The sequence below is a fragment of the Cyprinus carpio genome, chromosome B16, assembly GCF_018340385.1.
Source record: "Cyprinus carpio isolate SPL01 chromosome B16, ASM1834038v1, whole genome shotgun sequence".
NCBI lineage: Eukaryota > Metazoa > Chordata > Actinopteri > Cypriniformes > Cyprinidae > Cyprinus > Cyprinus carpio.
In genome coordinates this window covers 8,889,751-8,908,572 of record NC_056612.1, presented here as the reverse complement: position 1 = coordinate 8,908,572, position 18,822 = coordinate 8,889,751, and the positions used below count along the sequence as shown (strand labels likewise).

General features: G+C 36.6%; 3 protein-coding genes across 3 annotated transcripts in view; all 3 read left to right on the top strand.

Annotated features, from left to right (window-relative positions):
- The window catches only part of LOC109111379 (phosphatidylinositol 4-phosphate 5-kinase type-1 alpha-like), a 29,982-nt gene extending 25,495 nt beyond the window's left edge, over nt 1-4,487 (top strand). Inside the window, exons 15-16 of the mRNA XM_042740531.1 lie at nt 309-396; nt 515-4,487. Of these exons, the coding sequence (XP_042596465.1) occupies nt 309-396; nt 515-517 (91 nt within the window). The 3' untranslated portion in view covers nt 518-4,487. The remainder of the gene's footprint in view (nt 1-308; nt 397-514) is intronic.
- Nucleotides 4,488-4,667: 180 nt separating this feature from the next.
- LOC109111381 (26S proteasome non-ATPase regulatory subunit 4-like) lies at nt 4,668-9,444 on the top strand. The gene is made up of 10 exons (XM_019124313.2): nt 4,668-4,773; nt 5,298-5,438; nt 5,526-5,640; nt 6,418-6,504; nt 6,609-6,677; nt 6,789-7,004; nt 7,098-7,206; nt 8,097-8,210; nt 8,315-8,379; nt 8,809-9,444. Exons 1-10 carry the CDS (start codon nt 4,748-4,750, stop codon nt 8,980-8,982), a joined length of 1,116 nt encoding a protein of 371 aa, XP_018979858.1. The 5' UTR covers nt 4,668-4,747; the 3' UTR covers nt 8,983-9,444.
- A 534-nt stretch (nt 9,445-9,978) lies between these two features.
- LOC109111384 (vesicle-associated membrane protein 2-like) lies at nt 9,979-16,416 on the top strand. The gene is made up of 5 exons (XM_019124316.2): nt 9,979-10,623; nt 11,725-11,842; nt 12,038-12,196; nt 14,278-14,329; nt 16,377-16,416. Coding segments are annotated over exons 1-5 (348 nt in total). The 5' UTR covers nt 9,979-10,621; the 3' UTR covers nt 16,394-16,416.
- The last annotated feature ends 2,406 nt before the right edge of the window (nt 16,417-18,822 follow it).

The following is an 18,822-nucleotide window of genomic DNA, read 5'->3' as shown; positions in this document are numbered from 1 at the left end:
GCAGTTATGTACTAAAAGATCCCAAGGATTTGTAAATCATATCAGAATGATTTCAGAAGGATCACGTGACCCTGAAGACTGGAGTAATGCTGAAAAATCAGCTTTGCCATTACAGAAATAAATTGCATTTTAAAATATATTAAAATGAAAAACATTTATTTTTTTATTGCAATAATATGAATGTTTTTACTGTTTTTGATCAAATAAATCAGAGACTTCTTTCAAAAACATAAAAATCTTACCGAGCCCAGAACTTTTTTAGAGTGTGTATATAATGACAAAATGTTAATACGTTCTGTCTTCTTCAGCACTGGAGCCGAATACTTAGATGAGCAGTTAAGTAACGAAGATGCTGTTTCTCTCAAAGACATCATCCCAGAAACTGACATTTGTTTTGTAAGTTTTAAATGAACAAATTTACGGGTGCCTAAAAAATTTCATTCTGATCCCCAAATTTTGTTTTATTAAAGGCCAAATGTTTTTTTTTCTTTTTCTTTTTCTTTTCTTTTTTCAGTAAGAGCAGAGCGACGACTGATGAAACAAGAGCAGAGCATTTAAACGAGATTGACACAGAACCTAAAAAGAGAAGAGGGGCGCTTCTGAGCGCTGGTATGATGGGGGTTTTCGGAAAGAACTCCAGGGCCTCAGCACAATGAAATATGTTTTAAAAGTAATTGAGAGACAGAAAGAATGAAGGAAAGCCACTGAGCGAGGAGTTTTAGTGGCTCTTTCTCTTGCACAGGAAATGCTGCTAAAACCAGTTTTAACAACAAAATTATTAGAAAAGTGATGTTAGTATCTCGGTCACACTCTTTGTTCGCTCTTAAACATTTCAAACAGAGCAAGCAGGATGCACAAACTCTTTAGTTTTCTCTTCCTAGCTAGTGCTGGGAGGAAAAAACACGTTACACAGTTGGCACCACTTTATAGTATCGTTGGAGTCTATGTTGCATAAATCTTTATTAGCATAGATCTTTATTTATATAGGCCTTTAAACATTTTGTTTTTTTCTGAACTGGTGTGACTTGGACTAATGGCTGCTAGCGCTCCAGTACACTTATCTCAAAAGGCATTATGCTGTGACGGAGTGTGTGTCAGAGATAAGCAGACAACTTATATTTCTCAGTGGCTTCTGTATATATACATATATGAAGGTTAATTTTGTTATGACTTTTTTTTTTTTTTTTAGTAAATCTGATGAGAGCATCTCATTGGTGAGTTTTCCAGCTCTTTCTGTGTTTAAGACAGCATGCGCCCTAAGAGCAACAAAAATACAGGGGGAAAAATGACCAAAAAGGATTCCCACTTTGTAAAAAGTAAATGCATTTGAATGTTACAGATAAAATAGCTTTGTATATTCAAACTATCCCACATTCAGGCTTAGTATTTCATGGTTGGTTGCTTTACGATTGCCTTCTTTGAGGTGCCACTAAGTAGATTTTAGATTTCTCTCTCATTTAAATCAGATGCTTGGTTTGCCTTTGAATCTCTGTGCATCTGTCGTTTGAATTTAGTTTTTTCTTCCACTGCCCATACTCCTCCATACTGGACCAATCACCTGTCAAGGACCTGCTTGCATGCCATATTCTCTCTTTTCACTGCACATAATGCTGCCATGCCAAGGGTCCCCTAATATTTGTGTGTATAGTTCTGTAAATATTCATTCTGTGTTCCTGTACGTTTTTAAATGCTACTAATGTGCTCTTGTGGCACTGCAGCTGTTGTCTTTTAACTAACATATTAATAAGTAGTCTGACTGAATGATTGATGTTCCATGACGTCTTCCAATCATCTGCCTTAATGCAGCTATTGAGAGCAACGCGTTGATATAAAAACACTCATTTCTGCTGGATACAGAAATTACATGGCCTCCAAGCACTTGGACCAACATCGAAATGCTTATGAAATATCATTTCAGATCTACAGATGATTTTGTTAAACAATGCATGTTTTGTTTCGTTTTTTACTGGCCCTTTCATAAAAACCTAAGCATTTTCTAGCATTATACACAATGTAGTGTTTAGACAAGACTGAAGCGATTTGAATTTAACGAATGTAAGCTGAATTTATATTCTTCTAACTGTTTGTACTGTCGATAGATGCAAAATCTTAAGGTCATTCATTGCTGATTTCCAACTGACAGGATGTAAAATCCTTTATAACCAACATAAATGTTCTTTAATACAGTTGTACTTTTAGACTCTGAGATTAAATAATCTAAGTGAAGAAAAAAAGAAAAGAATGAAATAGACACTAATGTGCTTTACTAGGGCACATGTGAACACTTTAGTTTATAAAGGAGCTGGAAAGAAAACCCGAAGAGCCTTCGGCTCAATAAAAGCTCTCAAAGAAGCTGCCTTTTATCGCATCCATTTAGCTCATAACATTTAACAGAGGAAATGGGTTTTAATGGATCTATCATTTGACAGACATTACTTACGGTTTCTCTTTGGCTGTTACTCAAACAATAGTCTGAGCTGATTCTTCTGTTACACACAGATCTCAGACTGATATTGCAGTCTTGAAGTATTTAGATGAAGGGCTGACTGTAGTCTTGAACAGTAGTCCGTGAACTGCATCATGCAGGTTTGGGACCAATGTGATCTTTTGCAGACCTGAAGAAAATGCAGATAAAATTATGCAAAGGAAGTAAATTGTCAGTCTTTCACAAGACTGTATTGAAGAACTTTTCTATACAGCTTCACAGTGGATGCAGTGTTTATGCATATTCATGTTGTTTTTGATATTTTTTTTAATGTTTGTTAAAAATCAAATTTGGTAAAAATGTGCACCTGTGGACAGAAGTCATAGGGTTTGGGTTAATGGGGATTGTGAAGTAAAACAATTTTTTGCCTTGCTCTTTTGGTTTGAAGCATTTCAGCGACTTCTTTAAGTCTTTGTCAGATGATACACAATATATCATGTTACAGAAAATTTTGATAATGCACCTTAATGCTGCACAAAACTAAAGTTTAATCTAGAAAAAACGTATCTACCCCACAACAAGCTAATATCACTAAAAACTAGATCTAAACTTACAGTTTGTAATTTGAAAGTAGATAGAGGTTTAAGGATTTGCATTAATGTGTTTTGGCACTGATTTTAAAATCAAATATGTGCAATTTGCTATTTTACTGGAATATTTTCTTTTTTGGGTCACACTGCAGGTTTTTGACACTATTTCTAAACTTAATTTGTGATCATTTGTGAATGTCAGAAAATACCTATATTAACATGAAACTCCAGAGAGCTACAGTACAGTATGATTAACAATGTCCTGATTAACATTTTATAGTCAATTTTTATCCCCTCTCTGTTCAAAGTTACTGGGTCTCTAATGATGTTACTTTTATAAAACCTTGCACACAATGTTCATATTCATTTCACTTTCCAATGCGGTGCTTTTATCTGCTCTGTGTAATGGACCTTTTAGATTGGAGGTTCTTTTAGTTCTAAAATTTATAACCCAAGAACTGAATAGTTTCACAGTTGGCTTGTGGGGTGGTTTTCTGGAAGCTCAGGAGTATCTAAAGGTTATCTAGGTTTTTTTTTTTTTTTTGGACCCTTCACAATTTAGGCCTCACTCTCATTTCTGCTTCTGTGTGGAGGTTTTATTATTTATTAATTTGTGTTTATGGACTCAAGACACAACAATCACTGCCTTTCTCTGACCAACACTCAGTACTGATTAATCAGTCTATTATTATTATGGGTGAGAATTATGTTCTGCTCCTCTAAACCACACTAAACCTTCTTAACATCTTGACTTTAACATCCCAAAAGTGAAACTTTTGGTCTGGAAATAATACAAATGTAATGAATAGGAAAGTTATATTGTGAATGCAATGTGAGCAGTCAAATAGAGAGCTATTTTTCCATTATGCTTTGTCCAGTGTTTGTATTAATACAGTGAAACCGATATTTGCACAACAGACACATCAGTGGTGAAAAGTGCACACCGGATTAAATGCTGGCAACGTAGTAGACACTAAACAGACAACCAACCTACTGCAATACGAACGTTTCTGCCAATGTATTTCAGTTATTGTATTTATTAAGAAATGTCTTTCTCTCCTCTTCTTTTTTACTTTGTGGACCTGTATGGATTTTGAATATTCTCTATGTACCGTAGATGATTGTATGTATTATGTAATCTGGCAGATAAACCATTTTTGTATTTTATGTGTTTAGGGTATGTCCATGGTAAATATTCATTATAAATCTGTGAAAGCTGTTCCTCAGCTTTTCTACATGTGAATGTCTGGCGGTGTCAGAAACAACGACTGACAGCCGTAAGTGCTTTGAGGTCTATATTTTTACCGGGCCTGTATAAAACGTGTATATAATGTGTATATAAGTCACGGAAATGCCTTTTTTCTTGTGTGGTGTTTGCAGCCTGTTTCTCCTACCATCTTTCAGTGATGTGGTGATGTTGTTTTTTCACATTGTCTTTCTGATTTAAAAAGAATAAAATATTTTCCAAACCATCGCTTTCCCCCTATACTTGTGATTTATTTTTCTTCCTCAGATTAAAAATAAACTTACACCAAGACATACACTGCAAATATAAGTGAAATAAAAACTTTATCTGAAATGAATACAGGTTTTTACAAAAGTTATCTGAGAATCAAATAGAAAATTCGAATTGAACATAAACTACGTTTCCCATAATTCCTACCGTTCTTCTTTAACCAATGATCGTTTACGTACGTGCTAACGTCACGTGAAGCGACAGAAAAATTTCAAGATGGTGCTTGAAAGTACTATGGTTTGGTAAGAAAAAAGACTTTATATTCTTCAAACATCAGATATACATCAGATAAACGTGATTTATTTAATTACGATTCAATTATGTGGGAATTTATGTTTATTGGAGGTGAGAGAAAGGTCGCGTTGAGCAAAAGGACAGCTGTGCAGTTTTCCTGAGTCACGATGGAACACTGATCATGTTAAACAGATCTTTGTGTTGACATGTTATGAGAGAACACGCTAGAAAGCTTAAAGTTGCGATTATCAGGTTGTCATTTTATGAATCACTTTCTGTTTAAATCATAAATGGGTTTGCTCCACTTCCTTTGTGATAATCTAGGTTTTTGTATAAAATCCTTGTAGTTAGTGTAAGTTACTAAAACGCTTTACTCGTGATGGTGTTCTCAACCTTTTATTAACTGACTGTTGCATCCTATATTTAAATATTCAATAGAACACTTGTGTGGAGAATTAGGCTTCGTGCGATAATTTTTAGTTTGATGTTTGACAGGATTGTTGACATCACAGTGTAAGTCTGTTATTTCTAGTGTGGACAACAGTGAGTATATGCGCAATGGAGACTTCTTACCGACCAGACTTCAGGCCCAGCAGGACGCTGTCAACATCATCTGTCACTCAAAGACGAGAAGTAACCCAGAAAACAACGTGGGGCTCATCACTCTGGCTAAGTAGGATGAAGACTTTATTTAGCCTGTTTGTTTTATTAACAGGTGCAAATGTAACCAAATCAAAATGTGTGTTTGTTTGTGTTTTAGTAACTGTGAGGTCCTGACCACGCTGACCCCTGACACGGGCAGGATCCTGTCCAAGCTGCACGCTGTTCAGCCCAGAGGAGTCATCAGCTTCTGTACCGGCATCAGAGTAGCACATGTGAGTCGGCTGGATCATCATTCTTACTTATTTTATTATCTTGAATGTATTTATTTATTAATATTTGTTTTGTATGCTTTTTTTTTTTTTTTTGGGTCCATTAAATCCACAATTTATCATTAACATGAACAGTTTTCTGCCCTCTGCCGGAGCCTTATATTTAGATTTTTACTACTGTAGCAAAAGCCTTACGTCATTTGGACAGTTTTTGCTATGACCTATTTGAATGTGAAATGGTATTAAATTAAACCTCAGACGGTTATGAAAATTTAGTTATTTTGACAACTTCATTTTTGGACTAGTGAGGAACTGGAAATTTTAAGTTGAAGTATTACAGTATATTTACATATGGCATTTTACGGTTTTATTTCAAAAGATTGAAAATAATAAAATTTAAAGTGTGTGTGCTGGGAGAAATGTTTTTAGAGAAGTGAGCACATTTCAGTATTTGTAATTTAAAATTTAAATTACAAATTTTAAATTTATTGTCTTGCTGTTTTTTTATATATATATAGACACACACTCTACACACTCTCCTCTCTCTCGCTCTCTCTAATTGCACTTATTCCATCTGTCACCGTCGCTTTTGATTAATTTAATGTGTCCTTGCTGAATTAAAGTATAAATTTCTTTCTTTTTTAAAATCATACTTACCGCAAACGTTTTAAAGGTAGTGTACCACCATTTATTTTTATTTTTCCAAAATCTCATATAATTTATATTATTGTGTAACATTTAGTTATGCTTCCTATTCTCTCTGCTCCTTCTGTTTCACAGCTGGCATTGAAACACAGACAGGGAAAGAACCATAAGATGAGGATCATTGCCTTTGTGGGAAGTCCTGTGGAGGACCAGGAGAAAGATGCAAGTTATTTTTGTCTTAATGTATCTTATGAGTCTATATTTACAGTAGGCCAACACAATATGTTATCATCTGCTTATTTGTGCTTCCAACCTGTCTCACTCAGTTGGTGAAGATGGCAAAACGTTTGAAGAAGGAAAAAGTCAATGTTGACATCATTAACTTTGGAGAAGAGGTAAACATATTATTTTAAGGGAATGTAGTTTATCACACAGTCCTCTAGAGTGTACTTTTTCATGTCATTTTACTCTCCGCGCCATTCAGTTTTTCCTCTTTTGTGTTGCAGGAAGTCAACACAGACAAGCTGACCGTGTTTGTGAACACCCTAAATGGAAAAGAGGGCGTAGGCTCTCACCTGGTAACGGTGCCTCCCGGCCCGAGCCTGGCAGATGCTCTTCTGTCATCTCCTATCATGGCTGGTGAGGGTGGCACCATTATGGGCCTGGGTCCCAGTGACTTTGAGTTTGGAGTGGATCCCAGCGCAGACCCTGAGCTCGCTCTGGTGAGTAGCACACAGGTTTCATAGGACAAGCTTCACGGCTAGAGATTTTCCACATTATAAATGTCTCTGTTTTTCCACGTGTCTTTGTTCCAGGCTCTGCGTGTGTCGATGGAGGAGCAGAGACAGAGGCAGGAGGAGGAGGCTCGCCGGGTGACAGTGGCTTCAGCTGCAGAGGCTGGAGTCTCATCACCCACTCCAGATGGTGAGAGTTTAGATGATTATTAAAAACTTAGATGGGTTTTCTGGACAGTTAGACTAGGGGTTCCTTTAAGGGATACTCCTCCCCAAAATGAAAATTTTGTCATTAATCACTTACCCCCATGTCGTTCCAAACCCGTACAAGCTCCGTTAGTTTTCTGAACACAATTTAAGATATTTTGGATGAAAACCGGGAGGCCTGTGACTGTCCCATAGACTGCCAAGTAAATAACAGTGTCAAGGTACATAAAAGGTATGAAAGTCATCGTCAGAATACTCCATGTCAGCAGTCTCCTCTGTGTCTCTCCTTATCACCGTATGCTGCGTTTGCTCTTCTGTATCATCCGCGCTACAAGGATACACTGTTTTCTTTCAAATCAAAGCTAAATACACATAGAAACAGTGCATCCTTGTGGTGCGGATGATACAGAAGAGCAGTCTATGGGACAGTCACAGGCCTCCCAGTTTTCATTCAAAATATCTTAAATCGTGTTCTGAAGAGGAACGGAACTTTTACAGGTTTGGAACGACACGGGGGTAAGTGATTAATGACAAAATTTTCATTTTGGGGTGGAGTATCCCTTTAAAGCAGTTGGAAGTTTGTGGATTGATATACACTATAAAAATCTCTTATGTTCACCAAGGCTGCGCTTTTTTGATCAAAAATACAGTAAAATCAGTAATATTGTGAAATTCTCATTTAAAATTACTATTTGAATATATATTTTAAAATATATTTTATTCCTGTGATGCAAAGCTGAATTTTTAGCATCATTACTGCAGTGAATCTTCAGAAATCATTCTAATATGCTGATTTGCTCATCATTATTATTATCAGTGTTTCATGGGAATTCTTTGTTTAATATGACCTGAGGTCTTCTGTGCTTCTGTTAGAGTCTGAAAATGCTCTGCTGAAGATGTCGACGGCTCCTGCTCTGCCTGATTTCAGCCGCATGACGGAGGATGAACAGATCGCATACGCCCTACAGATGTCCATGCAAGGAGGAGGTCTGTCTCTCTACTCTTCATAAATTCTTATTCTTCATTTTCTTAATTAGTTTTCTTCCCTTTTGACTTTTTTCTTTTACACAAACAAATGTCTTTGTGCACAGAGTTTGGTGGTTCAGAGGCCATGGATGTGGACGCTGGTGCAGCAGCAGACAGTGAAGCTCCTAAGGTGTGTTTCTCAGCTCTCTACTTTTAGAAAGGAGATCAGAATTCAAGACTGAACACAGACATGTTGCGGGAATAATCGAAAGCAGCTACATATTCTTCATACTCATTATTCATAAGCTATTGTGAAACTTGATACAGCCAGCCAAAGCCACATAAAACAGAAATGCTGGAACATTTCATGTAATTAGATTTGCATGCACAGAAGGAAATACCAGTGGTTGCCATGCAGGCATCTTTTAGGAAATTTATGTTTTAGTCTTTGTTTCTGTCTAAATGAAATGCTGTATGAGGTCCGCTCAGATCTTGCCATACTATAATAATTAGGTACTGCCTTTTAATTAGTTAAGTAGTTAAATTATAATCACATACAGCTATGTCCAGGTCAAGGGCATGAAAGTGCCAGTTTAAACTCTGTTTGTGTGTTTTGTAGGAGGATGAGGAGGATTATGATGTGATGCAGGATCCAGAGTTTTTGCAGAGCGTGCTGGAGAACCTTCCAGGTGTCGACCCCAACAACGAAGCCATCCGTAATGCCATGGGCTCTCTGGCGTCCCAGAACAGAACAAAACCACCCGAGGGCAAGAAAGAAGATGAGAAGAAATAGAGGAATAAGAAGTGTCTGGACCGAGGACAAAGGAAAATAAAACTGATGAAAGGTTTCCAACCTGGATGATGGATAGAGATGAATACAGAATTCATATACGAGTAAACAAGCAAGAATTAACGTTCTAACAAATGTTAGCAGGAGGAACAACAGAACAGACTAACCACAAAGAAAACCCCAAAAAATACTTCTTACATGTAACTGTGAATGAGCATCTTCATTTGTTCCTTTTAAGTGACTTCTGATCTGTAACATTTGGTGAAGCACAAAAAAAAACAAAAAAACAATGCTACTTCAAATAGTAGTGCTCACTTCCATGTTTATTTGCTAGTTATTTCATGCCACCCAACTATCATTTTCCCTGTGGTTTTTGGATAACTTCTTGTAAAGGTTTCTTTGTCGATTTTCTATCACTATTTTCAGTTCCTTTTCTAATAAAGGGCTTTGTTATGGTTAAGGGAATCAGAAGTATAGCGTGTTATTACATGTTTGTTTTTTTAACTGCATTTACCACTTTTTGATTTAAAATGAGAAAATATTAAATTATGAAATTCTTTTGGATTTATAACTCATAATCGCTCAAAAACAGTCCAAATTGCTAATTCTTATCAGAACAACATAAATATTACAATGAAAAGTTTTGAAACAAAAAATAATTTTACCTGCATAAACATTCAGATGAAAAAACCAAATCCGCAAAATGAGGTCCCAATATGTGAAATGTGAGGAAAATGCTAAATATACAGTATTTTACAAAAATGTAACTTTTTTTATACCCCTAATGGTACTCGATACTTACCCAGGTTCAAAACCAAAACATCTTTTTAAATATCTGTTACTATATTTGGTGCTACATTTGATCTATAGCTACCTGATCATTATTATGTTATAAATAGTATGCAGCATTTTTTAAACAGCTTCTGGAAGACAAAATTGGGTGAAGTGCGTTGATGAGGCCAGATATTTGTCCTGGTTTTTTGATGGACGATGAGATCCATAGCTACCTCTGCAGGTCATGAGGAAAACAGCATGCGGTGTCTGCGGAGAACCCAGCTCTCACAGATAAGAAAAGTCTCTTAAGAGAGAACAAGCCGACTCAGCACTCTGAACTCACTGATGTACCGCAGTACAGAGAGAGAGAGAGAGAGAGGATGGTGCTGTGGAAACATGCTGCGCATCCTCCTCCTCCTCATGAGTTCAGCTACAGCAGCGACGCAGTGCAGGAGCGCAGCGCGCGCACATTCACCGCACTAACCCACTCATCAACGCTACAAGACTGAAGAATCCGGCGACAACACACAATTACCCCGCGCTGCATTCTGTATGTGAAGTTTCTCTGATTAATGTCTACATTTTTAACGTTTCAGAGAGCAAACCGGCCATCATAAATCTGTTACTGGAGTTTTCTCAAGGAGAAATTGAACATGTACACACACGCTCTTGCGTCCGAGCGCGTGCTGCGATAATGCGCCACTCTCACTGAAGACGCGCGCCAGCAGCAATCTCAGACTCTTCAGTCTCTTCATACTCATTTGAACGTCCCTGCCTATTCTTCGCTATTTTGATTTTTATTGCATCACCATTGATTTTTCTCCCTTCAGTGAGAATACCAGTAGCAGTCTGAAACAGCTGCTCGAGAATGTAAGTATTTGCGCAGAATATATGATGCTGTTTTTTTATATGAAATATAAATTAACTTGCGCTTGTTTATACTTACGTACAGTGACTTGTAAACAGTTTTCAATCTTAATCTCCCAAGAATTCAGGCTATCTTAAATTTGTTTTGATGTGTTGGGGATTTGTTTTCATGCAGGTGTACTAGAGTATGAAGATAAACTACAGTGAGATGTCTCTTAGCACCAACGACGATCATGATTAAAGTTATATAATTTTACATATTTGATAGACCAAGACATAAGCTAGACCTCCTTGGTATTGAGGCTAATAAGGATAAAAAAAAAAAATGTATAAAATATATCATTTTTTTAATGAACCTCGTATCATATATGCATGTGTAGGCTACATGATTGGTATGGGACAGTGAAAAACTCATATTGGTCGACCACTAATTTAGACTTCCAAAAAATATATAATAATTATAAAAGCTTGTATTTAAGCTTATTGTTAAAAATACAGAGGCAACATAGGTTTTAAAGATTTAACTTTATTTTACATTTTAAAACCGTATTTCATTAACTGATATAATGTTTGATATAAAACTGAAATCTGTTTAATACCTTTGTAATACACTAACCACCAAAAGCAAGTGGTGATGAGAAAGCCATACAATGAACCAAAACTCCATCACAAAGAGCTTTTGCACAAGCTGAGAAGGACGTAGAGAAAGTGCACTGTGTCATTCACACAAACACTGAACACCATCATGGTGACACACATGAAACTGAAATAATGCAACAAACATTAAAGAAGCAGCATAGTTATTTCAACGAAAAAACATCAAATGTGAAATGTAACACAGGGAATTCTGGGAATGTCAATTTATGGGTTTTCACTGTAAATTATACATTCGATCTTCACTTCACTGGTGCAGTAGGGTACTTACTGTTAACTAATTAATAGGTTTTTACTGCAGCATTTTTAGTCTTTTACCATTAAAATCACTGTCATTTTTTTCAGAAGCCATACTTTTTGTCTGACACACTGTTACTGGAACATCAAACCATAACTTGTGCACGAGTCAGCAACTTTTTTAATGTGTCATGGTTCTCTTTGGATGTTCAGGTCTGCTGCAGAGGATGCCAACCCAGCAGGTGCTCCTGGAGGAGCCGGTCCTCCTGCTCCGCCTCCAAACACCACCAGCAACCGCCGACTGCAGCAGACGCAAGCACAAGTGGAGGAGGTGAGTAAGTGTTTGTGTGTAAAGAGTTTACGGACCAAAAAATTAAAGCATTATATATGCACAGGGACAGCATGTGTGGATACGTTGTGCAGTTTAACCCATACAGCATTTCAAATAACCAAAATAAAAATCAGTGCTATTGCAACACAAGTATTCAGTGTGGTTCTTTCTTGTCTCTGTGGTTGTGGTCTGCAGGTGGTGGATATCATGCGTGTGAATGTGGATAAGGTTCTGGAGAGAGACCAGAAGCTCTCTGAGCTGGATGACAGGGCAGATGCTCTACAGGCCGGGGCGTCACAGTTCGAAAGCTGTGCTGCCAAACTGAAGAACAAATACTGGTGGAAGAATTGCAAGGTGATTCATTGTGACTGCATGAAATCAGCTCAGCGCTCATTCAGGATATTACTTATTACTTCATCATTTTAATTAATAATTAAGCAAGGGGGTTTACAGTGAAAAAAAATGAGAACACTAAATTTAACAGGAAATTATATGATGCACTCCAGTGTTTTCATTGTAAGAGCTAAAACTAAAAAAAATTATAATGCTAAAACAAAATGAGATGAAAAACTTACACTTAAAAACTATCTGTAATAATTAAGCTAAAGTTGATGTACTAAAATACAAAAACTGTATAAATATATAAATATTTAAAGAACAATAAAGCACATAGAATGACAGCATATAAAAAAACTTAAACTGAAAATAAAAACTAATTCAAAATATTAATAAATGCTATAAAAGTATATAACTAATACTAAAATAGCACTTATACTCAGAGCTCCATATAGTGTGAATGAACTAACATGCGGGAGTAAATAGGTCAGTGCTTATTGCTCATGCTATGCTCAGTGATTTTGTTCTGTACCGCTGCAAGTGTTAATTAGTGTAAACTGGAGCCTCTGGGTTTTGATAATCGCTTCGCTGCAGAGAAACATGGGAAATATCAGAACAGCTGTTTTTGTACTGTGTGCAGGATAAAAATACCAGTATGATTTTCGTTATTATGGCACTAGTGATCTGTCAAGTGAGCTGCCTTGTTAAGGATGCTTTTAAGATTCATGTTTAAGGATTTAAAAAAAAAGTTAAAAAAGTGAAAAAGTAGGTTGTTTAAAGGGATACTCCATCCCAAAATGAAAATTTTGTCATTAATTTATTACCATGTTGTTGTTAAAAAGTCAAAAGCTTTGTTTGTCTTCAGAACACAATTTAAGATATTTTGGATGAAAACAGGGAGGCTTGAGACTGTCCCATAGACTGCCAAGTAAATTACAATGTCAAGGTCCATAAAAGTATGAAAAGCATCGTCAGAATGGTCCATCTGTTATCAGTGATTCAACCGTAATGTTATGAAGCGACGAGAATACTTTTTGTACACGAAGAAAACATAAATAACGACTTTATTCAACAATTCCTCTCCTCTGTGTCTGTCCAAATCAGCGTAGCGCCATTTTGGCAAATCTGAGCAATACGCAGGCGGCTTACGTTCTTCTGTGTCAGCCGCGCTGCGCCAATGCACTGTTTTCTTTCAAAACAAAGCGTAAATACATGATTTGAGTGGGAACCTGCCCAATTTGGCAACCCTGACTGCATGTTTTTGATATCTCTCTTATCTCGGGGTCTTTATGAATGAGCTGATGTTGAATCAGGTGTGTTTGATTAGGGAGACATCCAACATGTGCAGGGTTTTGTAATTGGTGCACTACCATTATTTTTGCTCATACTCCCACTTGATTTTACAAATTCAAGGACTTGTTTTCCAAACAATTCTGCACACCTGCATCCCTTGCATGTTGATTTGTGTTAAATATTCATATACTCATTAATTATGCTTTAATCTACCAATAGGTGTCTCTGTTTACACATATATTTAACATATTTGCCATATTTAAATCTGTAATATGTCTGGAATTTGCAGACCTTGCATCTAGGCCAACATTTAATGATGAAAAAATAATACAAAAATAGATCAGTTTCACAGGAAAACTGATAAAATCAGGGCAAATACATTAAAGAGAATGACCAAATATGATTAAAATATGCAGACAGACTCTGTCAAAAAATTAACTGATACCCTTGAAAAAATGCATGCATCATTTTCAATATCAACAGTAAGAATAAGCTAATTTAAATGCAAAAAGTGTCCAATAGTACCATTATTTTTGCTCATACTCCCACTCGGTTTTTTATGATTACATTTATAAACAATCAGACTTATCATTTTAGCCAGACATCTGATAAAATGATCAAATTCCATAATCCCATAGAGTTATATATCCAGTATGTTTTGTTATTTTTCTCTACTTAAATTTTGAGGATTTTTAAGTATTTGTTGATGATTCCTGATACTCTGCTTGCTGACTTCCTTCTTGTAATGTAGATTGAGTGATAAATTGCTATTTTATCTATTTTAACCCTTTTCCCCCCTTCCTCAGATGATGATTATTATGGGTGTCATTGGAGTCATTTTCATCGGAATCATTTTCTGTGAGTTTTGAATCATTTGAATGGCTCCTTTGAAGCATTTGTTGAACATTCAGAGCACATTATCATCAGACAACTTTGCCATTATCTCCTATTATCTAATTACACTATGTTACATGCCAGTAAGATATAACTGTTACAAAGGCAATTACAGGTCCTTCTCAAAAAATTAGCATATTGTGAAAAAGTTCATTATTTTCCATAATGTAATGATAAAAATTAAACTTTCATATATTTTAGATTCATTGCACACCAACTGAAATATTTCAGGTCTTTTATTGTTTTAATACTGATGATTTTGGCATACAGCTCATGTAAAACCCAAAATTCCTATCTCAAAAAATTAGCATATTTCATCCGACCAATAAAAGAAAAGTGTTTTTAATACAAAAAAAGTCAACCTTCAAATAATTATGTTCAGTTATGCCACTCAATACTTGGTCGGGAATCCTTTTGCAGAAATGACTGCTTCAATGCGGCGTGGCATGGAGGCAATCAGCCTGTGGCACTGCTGAGGTGTTATGGAGGCCCAGGATGCTTCGATAGCGGCCTTAAGCTCATCCAGAGTGTTGGGTCTTGCGTTCTCTCAACTTTCTCTTCACAATATCCCACAGATTCTCTATGGGGTTCAGGTCAGGAGAGTTGGCAGGCCCATTGAGCACAGTAATACCATGGTCAGTAAAGACCATTTACCAGTGGTTTTGGTACTGTGAGCAGGTGCCAGGTCGTGCTGAAAAACAAAATCTTCATCTCCATAAAGCTTTTCAGCAGATGGAAGCATGAAGTGCTCCAAAATCTCCTGATAGCTAGCTGCATTGACCCTGCCCTTGAAACACAGTGGACCAACACCAGCAGCTGACATGGCACCCCAAACCATCACTGACTGTGGGTACTTGACACTGGACTTCAGGCATTTTTGCATTTCATTTCTCCCCAGTCTTCCTCCAGACTCTGGCATCTTGATTTCCGAATGACATGCAAAATTTGCTTTCATCCGAAAAAATACTTTGGACCACTGAGCAACAGCCCAGTGCTGCTTCTCTGTAGCCCAGGTCAGGCGCTTCTGCCGCTGTTTCTGGTTCAAAAGCACACGCCTGTGCACGGTGGCTCTGGATGTTTCTACTCCAGACTCAGTCCACTGCTTCCGCAGGTCTCCCAAGGTCTGGAATCGGTCCTTCTCCCCACAATCTTCCTCAGGGGTCCGGTCACCTCTTCTCGTTGTGCAGCGTTTTTTTGCCACACTTTTTCCTTCCCACAGACTTCCCACTGAGGTGCCTTGATACAGCACTCTGGGAACAGCCTATTCGTTCAGAAATTTCTTTCTGTGTCTTACCCTCTCGCTTGAGGGTGTCAATGATGGCCTTCTGGACAGCAGTCAGGTCGGCAGTCTTACCCATGATTGCGGTTTTGAGTAATGAACCAGGCTGGGAGTTTTTAAAAGCCTCAGGAATCTTTTGCAGGTGTTTAGAGTTAATTAGTTGATTCAGATGATTAGGTTAATAGCTCGTTTAGAGAACCTTTTCATGATATGCTAATTTTTTGAGATCTTTCAGTGTTTTAGATACTACACTGCTCAAAAATAAAGGGAACACTTCATGTTGAAACAGGAATTTTGGGTTTTTTTATGAGCTGTATGAATATATAATTATTTTTAAGTTTAATTTTTATCATTACATTATGGAAAATAATGAACTTTTTCACAATATGCAAATTTTTTGAGAAGGACCTGTATATATTATTATATTGTCTTAATTATAAAGGTACAATTATCTGTTATTAAAAAACAAAACCATTTGTAATTCTTTGAGCTGAAATTCTGATTATATTTTTACATTTGTCTGGATATTTAAAAGGCATCAGTGCTGGTGCTGAGACCAGCCATCTACAGTATGTGAGTTTGTGTGTTTAGAGGCCAGACTGGACCAGCACTGCACAAGCTCAATAATTCATCATTACACTCATTACAGTCAATTATTCATTAAGGGCAGTTGTGTGCGACAGTGCAGTATGTGGTAAAGAAACTCTTTTCCTTTTATCTTTCCTTATCTAGTGTATTTCTTCTCTTGAGCCGATCCACCTGCAACAAACGAGAAAATGAATGAGTGAATGAAGAAAACACAATCATGAGCTCTGCCCATTTTCCACATCCTTCTCACTTCAATCTTGAGGTCTCTCTTTGTAGTCATTTTGCACCTTGGTGTAACAGTAATACACAGAAATCTGCTCTCCTTTATCCTCTAGCAGAATGAGCACATTTCAGTTTCTCTCGCTCTTGCTCTCTCTCTCTCTCTCTCTCTCTCTTGTTCCCTCCCTTCCAGAATCTCCTGCATTATTTAAATGTTCTGCAGACATTCATGCATGAATGCACAGAGAGAGCAGAAGAAAAACAGACTAAGAACAAGTGGGAGAGGCCAGGAAGAAAGGAGAGTCTTGTGAAAGGAGAGACGAGTGAGAAGACAAGGAGAGAGAGCGAGTGCTCATGGGAGGAGGCGTACAATACTGTTTAAAAGTTTGAGAAAGAAAATAATACTTTTATTCATCAAGGATGCATTAATTTGATCAATAGTGACAGTGTCAGACATTCATCATGTTAAGAAAATATTCAAATTTTTAAGCATAGTTTCCACGAAAACATTAAGAAAGATATTGATAATAATGAGAAATGTTTCTTGAGCACCGAATAAGCATATCAAATGATTTCTGAAGGATCATGTCACACTGAAGACTGAAGTAATGATGCTGAAAATTCAGCTTTGATATCATAGAATAAATTACATCTTAAAATATATTAAAATAGAAAACGGTTATTTTACATTGTAATAATATTTTACAATATTACTGTTTTTGTTTTTTTGTTTTTTTTGATCAAATGAATGCAGCTTTGGTGAGCATAAGATAACATTTTAAAACAAACTTTTGAACGGTAGTGTATGTAAGAGAGAAAATGTGTGTGTTTGTAAAAATGTGAGAGTGAAATAGATGAGTAGTAAAGTCAGGTAAACATCATTTCTGTCTCTGTTTTGCCAAAGCTTTCTCATCTGACCTTTTGGAGAACTTTTATAAATTGATATTGTCATAATCCCTGCAGGTTTGCCTCTTAACCCATTATCACTACTGCTGTTGCAGTAGATTCATAAGCTATCATTCACTGGTTTTTATTCTGAATGTGTATGTGCTTAAGATTCAGACATTTCCAGAAAAAACAGCACAAATAGACAGATCAGTTATGAGAATAGCTGTGGGGGTTTTTCTACCTACTGTATAGGTGCACAGGTTATGACAATAAACAGGAAAAATAAATGCCGAAACTGTAATTAAGGGGAAAAGTGAGAACTTGTACACTTAGAAAACATATAAGGTATTAAGAATAAGATGTTCATGTGTTTGTTTTGACTTGCATGGCAGAATAATCCCACTGTTCAACTGTTTTATGTGTGATATGTTTATTTATTACTATTAACTGCCTGTTATAAGCCTCATTTTCCTGTTCTGAGGAAAAGCCTCATCTGGGAACAAGATGTGAATGCTACAAGCCTGCCAAAATGTACTGAAACAAATGTACAGAAATTGACAGATAATCAATGCAAACAGAGCATAAACAAAATCTATACTGCCATGCAATCTACAGTTAGTTTTCACATTCCTTTGTCAGCACAGACTTTTATATTTTTTTTTTTTGTTGTTGGAGGATTTAGACATTTTTTCTCTTGTACGATCAAGTGAACAAACTAAAAATGATGACAAATTATTATTTGTATAAATATTAATGAAAGAATATACCATAAGAGAGGGGTAATGACATTAGCTCTGATGCCAGTGTTAGATTTGAGTGGCATAAACAGCATGCTTATATGCCCCTGATACTTCAATGATGCCAATAAAACCATCGAAAAAAACCTTATCTGTTGTTTTTATTTCACAAAAAAACAAGAAAAATGTACAACAATTAAACATCCAATAGATTAAAACACTGTGAAGAACAGAATTCATTTTACATTTACAGAATAAGTTACACAATAATTTTATTATTTTTGACATTTAAAGGGGTGGTTGATTGCGATTTTCACTTTTTTAACGTTAGTGTGTAACGTTGCAGTTTGAGCATAAACAATATCTGCAAAGTTAAGGTGCTGAAAGTTCAGTGCAAACAGAGATATCATCTTTTAAAATTCTGGCAGTTTAATGCCTACAAAAACAGCTCATAGGGACTACAATGAGCTACTTCCCAGGTTCGTTACATCACAATCCCAGAAATTTACATAAACCCCGCTCCCTTTAACATGCAACAAAGGGGGCATGGCCATGTTGCGCAGCTTTAGAGAAGTTTCTGGACAACATGCAATACAATGAATCATAACCAAGCAGCAACCTCCCCTCTCTCTCTAGTGAAGCCAACACGGAAGTGACTTATGACCACTATGTTCTTCCCTCAACTTAGACGAGTTGATACGTACCTCTCCCATCTCAGTGCTTGCACTCAATCACTGTAGCGCGCG